General features: G+C 34.8%; 1 protein-coding gene and 1 pseudogene across 1 annotated transcript; both read right to left on the minus strand.

Moving 5' to 3' along the window:
* Nucleotides 1-7,227: 7,227 nt before the first annotated feature.
* Nucleotides 7,228-10,977, minus strand: LOC137710092 (uncharacterized). The gene is made up of 4 exons (XM_068449047.2): nt 8,711-10,977; nt 8,311-8,619; nt 8,117-8,222; nt 7,228-8,014 (listed from the first exon to the last, which is right to left on the minus strand). Exons 1-4 carry the CDS (start codon nt 10,975-10,977, stop codon nt 7,322-7,324), a joined length of 3,375 nt encoding a protein of 1,124 aa, XP_068305148.2. The 3' UTR covers nt 7,228-7,321.
* Nucleotides 10,978-15,605: 4,628 nt separating this feature from the next.
* LOC148690431 (disease resistance protein Roq1-like) lies at nt 15,606-16,546 on the minus strand (annotated as a pseudogene).
* Nucleotides 16,547-17,726: the final 1,180 nt, after the last annotated feature.

The raw sequence follows: 17,726 nt of genomic DNA on the forward strand, positions 1-17,726 counted from the left end.
TACACGTGCATCAGCTATTTAATTATAAAGTATGCAGTCTACTGTCGCTTTAAAGCGACATTATATTAAAATAAAAATAAATAAAATATTCCTTAAACCGACGTTAGATAACAATTAAATAAATAAAATATAAAATCTAGTAACGGTCTTAACCGACACTATATTTGTTAATAATAATAAAAATAGATGGACAACTGCATGCAATTTCAATTAATTCCAACTAAAGTAAATTATATAATCAAAATTATAAATTTTAAGATCTAAATAAATAACAAAAACAATAATGCCAAACTGTACATCTAACATTTCACATAAAATCCAAAAAGTCGTCCGTCGTAACAAACATTAAATCCGACATTACAAACATAACATAAAAAAACAAAAAGATAGACCAATTATACTGTCGTATTTAACCGACAAGAAAAAGAACCAATTAAACTACCCAACCGAATCTGCGCCTGAACGTCGTCCAGATCCTTCTGCTTGAGAACCTTCTGCTTGAGATCCTCCTCCTTGAGATCCTCCTCCTTGAGATCCTCCATCTGATCCAAAAATCCTCGACAAGTCCACATCAAATCCAACACCTGCAAGCATTCCAGAAAACCCCCCAACTGGAACTTCAGGAAAAGATCCACTAGGAGCAGCCATCTCAGGTCGATATACTGGCACTTGACAAAGTGGATGCTGCATGTATGGCATGGGCGGCTGCTGCATGTATGGCATGGGCTGCACAGGCATCGGATACACAGGATATGGAGGTTGCTGATTATGGCCAGCATACGGATATGCAGGGGGAGGCTGACTTTGGCCCGACTGTTGAGGAGGTTGACTGTGGCCTGATTGTTGGGTTCCCGGGCTATACGGTGGTTGTGGCTGAAATCTTTGAAAAAACCATGCAAACAACTGATTTTGCTTGTTCTCTAGTTCCGAAATCCGTTTATTATTATTTTCGTCCCTCATTTTCAACTCATTATTTTGAGTCATCAGCAACGCCATTGAACTCTTAGATGATCTCCTGGAGGAAATTGATGTAGAAGATGAAGAAGATGCATAAGACACCATATCAGGAGTCACACCATGACCGTATCCTCTGACTCTATTATACCTCTCAGGACCCATAGTATCAACATAAACTTGGGTCCTAAGATCTTCATTATCGTCTTGGCCCGACTCAATCAATGTTTGCAGGTTGCTCTCCATTGTTGACTTGCATTACAATTTTTAAAAACAAAAATTCAATCGTAAAACAGAAATATAAGCTATAGATAATAAATACTAATAAAATCAAATACTAACACGAAAAAATCAATTACCCCTGTATGCTCCGATGTTTCATCAATCCATGTTTTATCTTTTCGTGTATGACATTCACGAAAAAAGGTTACAGGATCTGCTTCTTTCCCATGCTTCTTCCGCTTTATCAAAAATAAAATTTCACACAAACAAATTAAGCAAACCTCATACTAAAAATAAATATAATTATTTAAAATTCATCATCTCTTCAAAATGTACAATCCATACATATTCTTCCCGCACTCTTGCAAAGGATTTTGTACCAGTAGTATGGTTCATTGATTTTAATCCCCGATTAATCTTATTTTTTACAGCAACCTCCTGAAAAAAAAACGAACGAAAAAAAAAAAGACTATATTAGGCAACTTTAAAGTTATAACGAAATAAATCGTGTAAGGTTTACCTTTGTTTTGTCTCTATTCCAATATGCCAACAAATCATCCCACTGGGCAGGAATCACATCAGGAGGAGGCTCGCTGCGCACCTCTTCTGCTCTTTTAGTATAATACTTTTTTTTTAACTTATTTCTAAACTCTTTGTGCGCATGCTCTGCAATCTTAAGCGTCATATGATGGATCAAAGGCATTTTTACTATATCTGCATCTTCAAAAAAAATATTTCCCTACATACATAAAAACAAAAAACAAAAAAAATCACGCTAGTCAAATATTAATACAATCATTGACCTATTATTCTATTTTCAACTAAAAATAAAAACATCTATATATACCTTTATTCTATTCCAGAAAGCTTCCTTATCTTCTTCCGTAACCTTACGCCAATCTTTCTCCAACGGAAGATTTCTATAGTCCCTAACCTCCGCTGCTACATGTTTTGAAAAAGCACTAGCATTATCACTAATGCATTTTCCGGACGAATCAAACGAACAAAGCTGTTTCGTCCATTTAGGAATTGAGGGTCCACGCCTCCGTTGAGATGTACCTTGTTAATACAAACACACAATTAAAAACCAGGAAACAAATGTATATTTTCAGTTTAGCAATAATAATAGTTCAAACACACACACACAAAAATAAAAATAAAAACTGAGATTAATAACAATTAAAAAAAGAACCAGCATCACCCTCGTACTCTTCCAAGTGACGTTCTTCAGAACGTTGATCTTCACGAGAACTATCCATAGCAAAATTTAATGGAAGGAGAAGGAATATGGCTGAAATGGGGGAAAGAGACGAGAGACAGAACTGGAAGGAATATGGCTGAAGTGGGGGATAGAGATGAGAGACAGAAGTGGGGATAGAGATGGGGAAGTGGGGGATAGAGACGAGAGACAGAGATAGGAAATCAAGAAGATTAAATGTGGATAATTGCATAGCGTCGAAATATGAACACTTTGCGTCGGTTAAAACCGACACAACGTCTGACTTTGACAGCAAGCCTACACAGACCTGACATACTTTGGGCAGAAAGCTACAGACCTGACATACTTTGGGCTTGACATACTTTGGGCAGAAAGCCTGACATAATTTTCAGACCATTGCGTCGGTTAAAACCGACGTTATGTGGCATAGTGTCGAAATAAGGAAGCATTGCGTCGAAATAAGGACCCATTGCGTCGAAATAAGGACCCATTGTGTCGCTTAAAACCGACACTATGTCTTATAGCTTTTGACTGAGGACAGTACCGTCTGACTGAACCATCATTATAGGCTGACATACTATGTCAGTACCGTCGAAATTAGGCCACATTGCGTCGGTTAAAACCGACGTTAGACTGACAGATTTTTATAACATCGAAATAAGAACAAGTTTGTGTCGAAATAAGATAAAATTTGCGTCGAAAAAAGAACAAATTTGTGTAGTGTCTCTGACAGAAAATCCATTGTAGCAGATACTCTCGAAATTGTATAATTTTGCATCGGTTAAAGCCACTATAAGCATAATTTGATATGATAATGACTGACAAAGTCTTCCAACCCATTCCCCCGTGCAAAAAAAACCAGGAAAATTCCCTCCCAACATAAAAAAAAAAGTTTTAAGTTACAAAAAAAAGAGAAGAAGGATAAAAATAGAAACAAAAAAATTAAAAAATTTTAATCCAAAATTAAAAAGTAATCAGTTATCTCATATAATATTTTAATAAATAAATTTATTAAGTTGAATCAATTTTTTTTGCACTGTAATTGTTATTTTAATTTGTTTTTATTTTGATAATTTTTTGTTGTTATTTACTAGAATGGATTAGATGAACATAATTTGAGTTGTTTTGAGAAAATGGAATGAATAATATTTATAAGCATTTATGTTAAATTAACAATATTAAATATAACATAAACTTATAATATTTAGTAATATAAGTATATATTATGGATTAGATGAGCATTTCTCAAAAGTTTAACTTTGATAACATTTGGTTGTTATTTACTATAATGGATTAGATGACTTTGATAACATTTAATTTGTTGTTATTTTGATAATTTGATAACATTTGGTTGTTATTTACTATAATGGATTAGATGAGCATTTCTCAAAAGTTTAAACCTTGCCAATGTAATTCAAAGCTTGCATTTTATTCTTTTTACAAAATCATCAATTTTCATTGATCATCACACTTTCATTAAGTATAACGTAAGATTTTGTGGTATCCACTAGTATAAATATTTTAATTTGAAGATTGAATTCATTCATTGTATTCATATAGGTTCAAGGAGTGTAGCTGCAAAAAATCATCAAAATCGGACTTAAAATAACCGTTAAATCGTCATTTTTAGTTGATAACCGTCGATCATACATGGCCCGTTACTTCATCCCATAATGTTTGTTTTTTGCGATTTTTTTCGTATACGATCTCGAATTATATACAAACATGTTTGACGGTTGGATCGTTGAAATTAGTTTCGTAGAATGCGTATCCCATCAAAACGATAGATTCACTAAGACTTAAGAGTTTATTCACACTTTCATTAAGTATAACGTAAGATTTTGTGGTATCCACTAGTATAAATATTTTAATTTGAAGATCGAATTCATTCATTGTATTCATATAGGTTCAAGGAGTGTAGCTGCAAAAAATCATCAAAATCGGACTTAAAATAACCGTTAAATCGTCATTTTTAGTTGATAACCGTCGATCATGCATGGCCCGTTACTTCATCCCATAATGTTTGTTTTTTGCGATTTTTTTCGTATACGATCTCGAATTATATACAAACATGTTTGACGGTTGGATCGTTGAAATTAGTTTCGTAGAATGCGTATCCCATCAAAACGATAGATTCACTAAGACTTAAGAGTTTATTCACACTTTCATTAAGTATAACGTAAGATTTTGTGGTATCCACTAGTATAAATATTTTAATTTGAAGATCGAATTCATTCATTGTATTCATATAGGTTCAAGGAGTGTAGCTGCAAAAAATCATCAAAATCGGACTTAAAATAACCGTTAAATCGTCATTTTTAGTTGATAACCGTCGATCATGCATGGCCCGTTACTTCATCCCATAATGTTTGTTTTTTGCGATTTTTTTCGTATACGATCTCGAATTATATACAAACATGTTTGACGGTTGGATCGTTGAAATTAGTTTCGTAGAATGCGTATCCCATCAAAACGATAGATTCACTAAGACTTAAGAGTTTATTCACACTTTCATTAAGTATAACGTAAGATTTTGTGGTATCCACTAGTATAAATATTTTAATTTGAAGATCGAATTCATTCATTGTATTCATATAGGTTCAAGGAGTGTAGCTGCAAAAAATCATCAAAATCGGACTTAAAATAACCGTTAAATCGTCATTTTTAGTTGATAACCGTCGATCATGCATGGCCCGTTACTTCATCCCATAATGTTTGTTTTTTGCGATTTTTTTCGTATACGATCTCGAATTATATACAAACATGTTTGACGGTTGGATCGTTGAAATTAGTTTCGTAGAATGCGTATCCCATCAAAACGATAGATTCACTAAGACTTAAGAGTTTATTCACACTTTCATTAAGTATAACGTAAGATTTTGTGGTATCCACTAGTATAAATATTTTAATTTGAAGATCGAATTCATTCATTGTATTCATATAGGTTCAAGGAGTGTAGCTGCAAAAAATCATCAAAATCGGACTTAAAATAACCGTTAAATCGTCATTTTTAGTTGATAACCGTCGATCATGCATGGCCCGTTACTTCATCCCATAATGTTTGTTTTTTGCGATTTTTTTCGTATACGATCTCGAATTATATACAAACATGTTTGACGGTTGGATCGTTGAAATTAGTTTCGTAGAATGCGTATCCCATCAAAACGATAGATTCACTAAGACTTAAGAGTTTATTCACACTTTCATTAAGTATAACGTAAGATTTTGTGGTATCCACTAGTATAAATATTTTAATTTGAAGATCGAATTCATTCATTGTATTCATATAGGTTCAAGGAGTGTAGCTGCAAAAAATCATCAAAATCGGACTTAAAATAACCGTTAAATCGTCATTTTTAGTTGATAACCGTCGATCATGCATGGCCCGTTACTTCATCCCATAATGTTTGTTTTTTGCGATTTTTTTCGTATACGATCTCGAATTATATACAAACATGTTTGACGGTTGGATCGTTGAAATTAGTTTCGTAGAATGCGTATCCCATCAAAACGATAGATTCACTAAGACTTAAGAGTTTATTCACACTTTCATTAAGTATAACGTAAGATTTTGTGGTATCCACTAGTATAAATATTTTAATTTGAAGATCGAATTCATTCATTGTATTCATATAGGTTCAAGGAGTGTAGCTGCAAAAAATCATCAAAATCGGACTTAAAATAACCGTTAAATCGTCATTTTTCGTTGATAACTGTCGAAATTTTTTGTCCCGTTACTTCGTCCCAGAATGTTTGTTTTTTGCGATTTTTTTCGTATACGATCTCGAATTATATACAAACATGTTTGACGGTTGGATCGTTGAAATTAGTTTCGTAGAATGCGTATCTCGAGACATATTATTACATGCATGTTATAAAGGCGTGCGTATATTGATCAAGTGCAATGTAACATTCAGGAAACGCAGCCTATTCATTTGTACTAATTATGTTATTGTTAATTATTTTATAAGATATATGTAAGATAAGATGTCTACCTAAAGCACATGTTTACCTTATAGAACTCCACTGATCATAAAATACTTGTTGTATCAGTTTTTAATCAAGTCAATTAATTAACAGTTTGGGTGTTTTACGACTTGAAATTTATGGCGTACAATACTAGCATGCCTTAAATGATATTATTCACAACATTCGTAAAGTTCATGTCATAATACTTGCACATAATCTAGCATTCACGGCATCACTTTTGTGCAAGTTATTAAATAAAAATATTTACGGCGTAAACATTGTGTGTCATATTTAACAATTTACACGACGTACTTTCCTTCTCTTTTAAGGCATCGTGTTATGTTGTAAAGTGAATTTTATATATATTTAGGTCCCTACCTTTTATGGCACGAATCATCCATTCTTCCAAAACTCATATCGACACCTAAATCTTCCACTCCCAGACACATGAGACAGCCGTTTTTCTCCTAATGTACCTTGCGTCAAAATAAGATTAGGGGTAATACATATGATTGACAACAAGTACCTTGCGTCGAAATAGTCTCATATTGCGTCGAAATAGGCTAGGGTTGCGTCGGTTAAAACCGACGCCAAGTCTGACACACATGTCGTATTGCGTCGAAATAGGCTAGGGTTGCGTCGGTTAAAACCGACGCCAAGTCTGACACACATGTCGTATTGCGTCGAAATAGGCTAGGGTTGCGTCGGTTAAAACCGACGCCATGTCTGACACATCATATTGCGTCGGTTAAAAGCGACAGAAACCAAGGAAAAAAAAAAAAAAAAAAAAAAACAGAATAAAACAAAGTCTAATTAGATGAACATAATAAAACAGAATAATAAAAAAAAAAAAAAAAACAGAATAAAACAAAGCCAAAAGGATTATATGTTATGATACGATATCATAGCATACAAAATAAAACAAAGTCTAATTAATACAAAAAATAATTAATATATTTATTCCCTGTCATCATCTGTTAGCTCTTCGTCGGTATTGGCATGATTAACGAACCCGGTAGGCAACGCTAATGATTCAAGAAAGGGAGTCTCTTCCACGCCAACCCTTGTATAGAAATTTTCATTATCAAGAATTCGATCATCCAAGTTCGGCGTGGCATAATCATCAATAGCATCACTATCCTCTAATACGTCAAATAAATCTCTTGGCTGAGTTCGAACAACTACGTGCCAATCTTTTTCAATCGTGTCCTCCACGTAAAATGCCTGTAATGCTTGTGATGCTAGTATGAAAGGATCCTCTTTAAATCCCAATTGATTGAAATTCACCATAGTAAATCCATATTGATCAGTCTTCATTCCTCGTGGACTTTCACTATTAACCCATTCGCACTTAAATAACATCACAGCTCGACCCCTATCTCCTGCTTCAGTAGGACCGCAATATTTGACCTCGAACATATCTACAACTCTGCCATAGCAATTTACTTGCCCAATTGCTCCAGGAACATTTGCAGGTACAAAGACACCACAATTTTGATTCTTATGCTTATCATCCACAGATTTTATACGAAATCTAAATCCATGAACAATGTGACTTTTGTATCTACTCACAACCCTACTAGGATAATTAGCTAGCCAATGCAAGTCTTGAGATATCAATGTGTCATTAGCATCATATCTTGAATTCATCTGTAATAAGTATGAAGATAAAAATTGACAGAATAACTATAAACATGTTATAATTAAAATGCAAAACAATAAATAAATAATATGATTGTTATATCAACTCACATGTTGCTTGAACCATTCTGGAAATTCTTTCTTGCTTAGCTCCTTAATTTGTCGCATAGTTAACCTTTCTCGACGATGTTTAGTTTTCAAGAATTCTTCATGTTGCCTACACAATTATGTCCAATTTAGATAATTATTTTTTCAAAGTTAAGAAAACCAATAAAACATTAAGACATATGATTAAACGTTCTTACCTTCTAAATGGGCTAACTTCATCACAATTATTTAGAATGTATCTATGGCACTGATCAAGAACATTTAGATCGAGCTCCACATTTTCTCCTGAACCCATATAACATCCTTTCGAGTCAAAAATTGATAACCCACCAGATACTCCACGTCCAATACCATCTTCATTTCGGCCTCTACGGGTACGACGAGACTCAACGTCTGTAAGATACATGGAACAAAATGACAAGCACTCATCCACCAAATATGCTTCAGCAATAGAACCTTCAGGACGACCCTTATTACGAACATAGCGCTTCAATGTTTGCAAATACCTACAATTATAAAACGAAATACAAATTATTATAATTATTAATTAAAGTTAAGACTACAATTGTAAAAAAATTATAAAAATTTATTCATTACCGTTCAATTGGATACATCCATCTATATTGAACAGGCCCTGCAAGAGCTGCTTCATCTGCCAAGTGAACTGGGAGGTGCACCATTATATCAAAAAATGCAGGAGGGAATATTTTCTCAAGTTGACATAATGTCAAGGCAATTCTTGAATTCAGTTGCTTAAATCCTTCCTCAGACTCCTTCTTACTACATAACTGTCTGAAAATTGCACTCAACTCTAATAAAACCATAGTAACAGCTTTAGGCAAAACCGGGCGTATTGCAAGCGGGAGTAACTGCTGCATTAAAACATGGCAATCATGACTTTTCAACCCATGTATTTTTCGTTCATTCACGTGCACACATCGCGACAGATTTGATGAATATCCATCTGGGACCCGAATAGTAGACAATACTTTACAAAACGCAGTTTTTTCTTCTCTTTTCAATGTGAACAATGTTGGAGGTCGAAATGTTCTATTTCCTTCTCTACGTGGGTGTTGACTATGTCTTATGTTCAAGAATTCAAGATCTGCACGTGCCGCCAATCCATCTTTAGACTTTTCTATATCTAGCAATGTTCCCACCACACTGTCACATATATTCTTCTCGATATGCATAACATCAAGATTGTGTCTAATCAACAGATGCCTCCAATAAGGTAGTTCATAAAAAATCGATTTCTTCTTCCACTGACTGTTACTACTTGTATTGCTCGAAGCTCTTCTTCTGCGTTGGCCAACTGAAGCATCTTTGTTTGGTTTTCCAAAAGTAAATCTCAATGTAGAAAGTTCTTCGAGACATTGTAAACCAGTCCACTGCCTTGGTGCACTACGATGCTCTCGACGACCATTAAAAGTGATGGTTTGCCTTCGAAACCTATGATTATCTTCAAGAAAACGTCGATGCCCCATATAACAAATCTTGCGACTCGCTGGCAAGTAAATAGATTCTTTATCATGCATGCAATGTGGACAAGCTTTATAGCCATGTGTACTCCATCCTGACAACATTCCATAAGCCGGAAAATCACTTATAGTCCATAACACGGCAGCCTTCATCGTAAAACTTTGGTTAGAACACGCATCATAGGTGGGAATGCCCACCTCCCACAACTCATTCAGCTCGTCAATCAATGGACGCATGTATACATCAATCTCTTTACCAGGACTGCGCGGTCCTGGTATTAACAAAGACAATAACAAATTTGGTTGCTTCATGCACATCCAAGGTGGCAAATTATAAACAGAAAGCACCACAGGCCATGTGCTATGATCATTCCTCATTTTCCCAAAAGGATTAAATCCATCACTGGCCAACCCTAATCGGACATTTCGAATTTCTGACGCAAAATCCGGATATAAATTATCCAAATGCTTCCATGCGGGAGAATCTGAAGGATGTCTCATAAACTCATCCTTAGGACATTCAGTTGCATGCCATCTCATATGTTCAACCATATGCTTCGACATAAAAAATCGTTGCAATCGTGGTCTTAAAGGAAAATACCACATAACCTTAGCTGCGACCTTTTTCCTCGAGCTATCCTCTGCATTGGTAATTTTATATCTTGATTTACCACAAACTGAGCACACGGTCAAATCTGAAGTATCTTTCCAATAGATCATGCAATCATTGGGACATGCATCAATTTTCACATACGACAGCCCCAAGTCATTTATAAGTTTTTTGGCCTTATAACAGGATTCAGGCAAACAATCCCCTTCAGGCAACATTCTTTTAATTAACTCCAATAAAGTGGTGAAGATCTCGTCAGGCATTCCCGCTAAACACTTGATCTGATACAATCTTACAACTGCTTCCAATTTCTTAAACTCCTTACAACCTGGCCACAAATCTTGATCTGCCTCTTCAAGCAGCTTAAAAAAAGTCTGCACCTCTTCTGGACGCCCTTCCCCAATAGGGGGTTCAGTAGATGGCCCAACACCTTCTTCTGTTAATGGTTGGACAAATACATCATTAAGAAAATCATGCATGCCAATCACTTCATCTCCTGTTTCTTCTTCTCCAATTCCCACATTTTGCTCTCCAATGTTTTGCTCGCCATGATGTCGCCAACAAGCGTTTTTATAATCTTTATCCATATCATACAATATGAGATGTTCAACAATGGTGTTCCTAACAAAAGTATATCGATTACAACATCTTTTGCAAGGACATCTAAACTTATCAGGACCAACACCATTTGCAACTGCTTGATCCAAAAACAAATTAATTCCAGTTGTATACGCTTCAAAATTGCGGGGTATTGTCAACCAACTCTTGTCCATATTTTACCACTTTACGAAGGTAAAATATTACGTTGACACTAAGATGCCTACAATCTTTCAATCCCTATCATGTAGGCATAACTATCAAAATTTTCAATTTCTATCTTTCACCCCTCGAATTCTATCACGATTGCAATCTTTTAATTTTCAACACCTATTATAGTAAAAACAAATTAAAATAACAACAAAAAGTTATCAAAATTATGCTCATCTAATCCATTCTAATAAATAACAACCAAAAGTTATCAAACTTATCAAAATAACAACAAATTCAAATAACAATTAGAGTGCAAAAAAAAATAATTAATATATTCTTATATTCCTAAATATTATAAGTTTAGGTTATATTCTTATATGAAAGGTTATATTCTTATATGAAAGGATATTCTTATATTATAAGTTTAGGTTATATTCTTATGAAGGGTTATATTCTTATATTCCTAAATATTATAAGTATAGGTTATATTCTTATTAGAGTGCAAAAAAAAAAAAAAATTAACATAATATATTCTTATATTACTCAATATTATAAGTTTATGTTATATTTAATATTGTTAATTTAACATAAATGCTTATAAATATTATTCATTCCATTTTCTCATAACAATTCAAATTATGTTCATCTAATCCATTCTAGTAAATAACAACAAAAAATTATCAAAATAACAACAAATTAAAATAACAATTAGAGTGCAAAAAAAACAATTAACATAATATATTCTTATATTACTCAATATTATAAGTTTATGTTATATTTAATATTGTTAATTTAACATAAATGCTTATAAATATTATTCATTCCATTTTCTCATAACAATTCAAATTATGTTCATCTAATCCATTCTAGTAAATAACAACAAAAAATTATCAAAATAACAACAAATTAAAATAACAATTAGAGTGCAAAAAAAAAAAATTAACATAATATATTCTCTCAATATTATAAGTTTATGTTATATTTAATATTGTTAATTTAACATAAATGCTTATAAATATTATTCATTCCATTTTCTCATAACAATTCAAATTATGTTCATCTAATCCATTCTAGTAAATAACAACAAAAAATTATCAAAATAACAAAAAATTAAAATAACAATTAGAGTGACAAAATTAATTAATTCGACTAAATTTTTATTAATTTAACAAAAATAGTAGAATTTTATCTAAGTGCTTAAATTATAATTTTTAAATAAATAAACTTGTGTATTATACAATTTAAAAATTAAAGAAGTTAGTGATACATACCTGATTTGTTGAAGAATTTCGACGTCAACAATTCTTTATGTACTCAACCAACTCAAATAAATTTCCTACAAAAATAAATTGTAACTAAAAATTAAACATAAGAGGAGAAAATAAAATTATTATAAGCAAGAAAAACTTACTGTTGTGAAGAGGAACAAATGAAGTTTGAAAACCAAAGGAGAAAGCTGAAAGAGAGAGAACACGGAGACTTTGTAAAAATTGGAAGAACGAACAAGAGTGCAAGAGAAGAAAAAGAAAACACGGGGGAGAGGGTATAAAGACCATCAATGTGTCGCTTACAAGCGACACTGGTTTTCAAAATATATGTCGCTCAAAACCGACGCAGGATTTAAAATATTAAAAACAATAATTAGTGTCGCCTAGAAGCGACACCCATAGTTTATGTCGCTTAAAAGCGACACTGTTTTATTTAAAGCGACGCCAGTACTTAAAAATATTAAAATATATGTCGGTTATAAGCGACACTAAATTTTTACGTCGGTTTAAAAGCGACAGAGAAATTTTATGGCGCTTATAAGCGACAGTAAATACGACGTCATCTTCAGTGAGTGTCGCAAATCTCTTTTTCGACACTATATAATATTAAACCGACGCAACAACTGACATTATTAGGTCCTTTTGTAGTAGTGTGTGGAGAATAGAATGCCTCATCAATGGTCAAAATTATACCATTGGACAACATTATACGTGTCGTACCGTATCCTTCAATCAGGTTGGATAGGCTTGAGATGGTTGTCAAAGGGCATTCTTAGGTTTAAAGTTAGTGAAATAGATGCGTTCACGCAAAACGGTGTGCATGGTTGCACTATCTGCCAGACAACTAACTTCCCCACTAGTCATACCTAGAATGAAAAATTAATTTGAATCGGTCACATGCATAAAAGTTCTTAAAACAAATATCAATTCAAAATAATTTTTAAGTATTCAAGGATGCTAATTAATGAAAAACTTAATATCCAAAAACAAATCACCAACAAATAATCCAAACATAAAGGAAAATTGTTCAAAATTTAACCAAAAACATAAAAAATAAAATAAAAAAAATAAAAAAAGGGGAGGGGGGGTTCGGCCACTAATGTGGACTTCAGCCCCAATGTCTTATTTAACTAAAAGGATAGTTTATTTCTGAGATTCTAATCTTCCATAGGGGTGGTACCCTCCTAAAAGTCAGAAACCTCCATCTTTGTACTCTCTGGTTCGTCCACTTGCACAATGATTCAAACTTCTTACGATGATAATGATATTCAGTTACAACCTTCTAGGGAGCTCAGCAAACACGGGACCAATGGTCCTTTGAACCATAGTGATAACACATATATGCATCCATGGTTTTAGGTGATTTGCCCTTATTCTTGAAGTTTGGGGCCTTCTAAGCTCTGAGCTATATATTGTTGTTGCAGGACAATATTAGTAGCATAGAAGGTCAAATAGGTCTTCTCCAGGAGATCCTCTTCAATCAAAGTTTCATTACAAAACTTGAGAAGTGATCGGATTCGACAAACTTCATAATTATATTCATTCATAGACTTAAAGTCTTAGAAGCATAAATGTTGCCAATCATGTCTTCCTTCAGGCAAGTAGATGTCCTTTTGGTGATCAAAACGATCAACCAAAGTGACCCACAGTGCTTGTGGATCCTCCTCAACAAGGTACTCAGTTTGCAAGGCATCATGAATATGTCTTCAAATGAAGATCATAGCAATGGCTTTCTCAGCTTCACCAACCGGGTTGTCTGTCTCATCTTCAATGGAGGGACGCAAGTCCTTTGCAATGAGGTGGAGTTTCACATCTGGGACCCACTTAAGGTAGTTTCTTCCAGAGACCTCCAAAGCGGTGAAGTCGAGTTTGTTCAAATTCAACATGTTCCTATCACAAAATAGATGGAAAAGATGTGGTTAGTGTAATGGAGAAAAAAAAAATCAATCCATTCACATAGAAGTAGAAAATTCAGGTTCTAATAGACATGTATTGGTTTAAATTTGCATGGAAAAACTTCAGGTTTTCATTGGTGATGTTTTTAAGGAAAACTTCAAGCTTTCAAGTAAGGCATGTTTTTGGAAACTTCAAGTTTCAAAATAATTATGAACTTTAAGTTCATATGTTCATGCAAACAAACACAAATATATATACAAAAATATGTAACAAGAAAATATGCAAATAGAACTTTAGGTTTATAATTATAATTGAATTAACTATTTGGACTTGGGGCCAAATTTAAAGTGTGGGTGAAAAAATATAGAACGCATTGGGCCTAAAATAATTAGGCAATTAAACTCGAGGCCCAAAAACTTGGACCAAAGCCCACGGATGGGCTGAGTAAACTGGTGTCGTGAGGTCTATGCCCAAAACTAGGCTGGGGTAGGCACGAGCCTGGCAAGCTGGCAGGCCTAGCATCACAGAAACCGGGCTGTAGGTGTAAGCCCAAAAATAAAGGCCCATATGGGCTCTGATTTGGTGCTTCACTGACACATGTATCTGGGGAGGGACGCAATCATGTGCATCGCAGTATATGGGAATTGTAATAGCCATTGTGATCCTTTGTGGTGCGAGACATGGGAACACCGTGGCCTAGGAAGGCTGGTGTTTTAGGCCGAGGAGAGCTCCAAAGCCAAACGGGGTGGTGCTCACCGAGAACGGGCCAAGCCCAACTAGGCTTAGGTTTCGAACCAGACACCCTAGCGTGTGCTGGGTGAACTTTGTCGGAGAATATGACCGGTGTCATTGCTTCGGGTGATCTTGTCTTGGTGTAAAAATCACGACGAAAAACCGTGGTTCGATGGCGACCCATAAAGGTAAACAAAAAGTGGAGACTCTCAACGTTTGTGTTGGAAACCCTAGAAAAATTAATCGGAATTTTGAAGAAAAACCAATGAGATTCAAAATGAATCTCGGCCGAAAAACACGTTGCAGGGGGAAACGATTTGCAGGTCGTCGGGACGAGGACCCAAGATCAAGATTGGGTTGCAGGCCCATTTGCCAGAGAAAAAGACATTATGCATGGCGTCAGGTGTATTCTGGGTTTCAAACCAAAAGCCCATAGCTCCGGCATATGTTATCGCGCCTCAACATGGCTCGGCCACACAGGTTGCAGGCTTTGGCGAACGGCCTGAGTTAAGGCTCAAGGTCATGGGTTCGAAGAACCCTAGTGTTTTCCGATTTTTTTTTTCAATTAATTCAAAGCATATATAATTTCAATGAATGAACATATATTTGATGCAATTCATGGTAATATCAAATTCACATAATTCAACATTATGAATATAGTGCATATACAATTTATGTAAAATCTAAAATTCAAAAAACATAAAGTTGGGTCATGCATTATAGTGAATGCTCATGCTATCAAGGCCGCAAAAATATCGAGATAAAAATTGTTGTTTTGGATGAATATATTCTAGGTCATAACATAAGCAAAGCGGTAACTAGTACAACACCATGTTGTCTATATGACATAAAAGCAACTAGTAATCAAATTTCTTATTGTATTAAAGCCTCTTATTGTATTTTCACTCAGGACATGATTGATGTCATCTCGGCGCCACAACCTGCTAAGCTTGCCTGGATCACTAGGAGATTCTCGGCGAACAATTTCTCGACCCATTTCTTGTAGTAAGTCATGCATCAATAGCTTACTATCAAGAGATTTTCGGCGAACAATTTCTCCACCATTTGGTTTAACACTTAACAGAGTTTTCTCAACAAGGACAGCTATTCCAATATGTGCTTAAAACCGCTAGCTTCAAGTATATCTCTAACTCGATTTTTGCGCTCTCCATTAAAGAAACATGCAATGTCTAGAAATTTTCTTCTCAACTTCATCTAGACAATGGTAACTTATTTCAAGTGTCTTAAAAACTTCTGAATTACAAATTTCTCTTAGTTTCTCCAATGTACTGTTCCATGCACTTAAACCTCTTCCGTGCAAAAAAGATCCCAAGACTTTAAGAGCTAGTGGAAGGCCCTTGGCATAATTGACCACGCGATTTGACAAATCAACAAAACTTGGTTCAGGGCAATCTTTCTTAAAGGCATTCCTGCTAAAAAGTTGAAGAGAGTCATCGTTATTGAGTCCTTAAACCTCAAACCGTCTCTCCACTCCGTGGTTAAATAACAACCGGTCATCTCTAGTTGTAATGAGAACTCTGCTCCCCAATCCAAACCACTTTTGATTTCCAGCCAAATATTCTAATTGACACAAATGGTTCACATCATCAAGAACTAAAAGAACCTTTTTGCCACGTAGAAACCTGTGTATCATTGCTGCTCCTTCATGAACCCAACCCCCCCCCCCCCCCCCCATATGTCAATCTGTTCCTTCCCGATTTTACAAAGAAGTTGCTTTTGGAAGTGAGGTACACCAAATTTTTCGACATCACTTCTGACATCAGCTAGAAATATTTGGAATTCAAACTGATGACAGATTCTCTCGTACACAACTCTTGCAATAGTTGTCTTACCAATACCACCCATCCCCCATATCCCAATAAAGCAACAATGATTCATCGTTGCATCTAAACATAGATGAATAATTGGTTTCGACCGTGAATCGATTGCAACAAAGTCGCCCACAAGACATGATAATTTTCCATACCACTTGAACAATATCTTTGACAAGCTTTGCTTCAGACCTGTGGAAAAGAATAGAGTTGGATATATAAGTTCCAAAAAGTTTGCACTATTTTTTGCATTGAGTCAAGCCAAAACACAATAATCACGCACCTATATATGATGTGCATTGTATGAGAGTTATCAAACTATAGATGGAATTCTTTTAATGGCATTTATAGCTTTGTCCATTGCAATTTGTGATATAATTGGTTCTATTTCTATACCGCAAACAGAAGTCACATTATGGGTGTGTGTGTCTGTCATTAAATAAGGAGGACACGGTTGCGAGAAAAATCAAAACTTTACCGGTCCTTTGAATCCCACCCAGAGAAAATTGCCACTTTCGTTAAAGCCTTTCTCCAACTTTCCACCTCCTTTTCGTCAACGCCAGGGTTGTTTCCATGTTTAATGAAGGCTTCTGCAAAACGTCCTGTTTGCTTTCGTACATCAGAGGGATCAACATTATAAAAAATTGGTAGCACTACTTTTCCTGCTTCCATGCATTCAAGAATATGTAAAAGTTCATCCAAGCACCATGTTGATGACGCATAATTTTCCGTGAGAACAATGAGTGCAAATCTTGATTCTTCAATTGCAGTATGAAGTTTTGGAGAAATACATTTCCCTTTTTGATGTTCAGGGTCATCCCTAAAAGTTATTATTCCATGACTTTCCAATGCAGTGTGTAAGTGGTCTGTGAATCACTTTCTAGTGTCTTCGCCTCTAAAACTCAAAAACACATCATATTTCCATTGAGGAGCTGAAGCAGGGAAAGGTGTACAGGTTTCTCCCATGCTCATCGCCATGGTACTCTCGAAAGGATTCATCATCATTTTAAGACTTGGCTCTTGGATGTATAGTAGACGAGAAGT

Source organism: Pyrus communis, chromosome 15, assembly GCF_041283825.1.
Source record: "Pyrus communis isolate YQ-2024b chromosome 15, ASM4128382v1, whole genome shotgun sequence".
Classification (NCBI taxonomy): Eukaryota; Viridiplantae; Streptophyta; class Magnoliopsida; order Rosales; family Rosaceae; genus Pyrus; species Pyrus communis.

Coding starts and splice junctions, on each gene's coding strand:
- LOC137710092 (XM_068449047.2), bottom strand. CDS start 10,977: ATGGACAAGAGTTGGTTGACAATACCCCGCAATTTTGAAGCGTATACA. Junction 8,620..8,710: donor TGGATGTATCCAATTGAACG/GTAATGAATAAA, acceptor TTATAATTGTAG/GTATTTGCAAACATTGAAGC. Junction 8,223..8,310: donor GAAGTTAGCCCATTTAGAAG/GTAAGAACGTTT, acceptor ATAATTGTGTAG/GCAACATGAAGAATTCTTGA.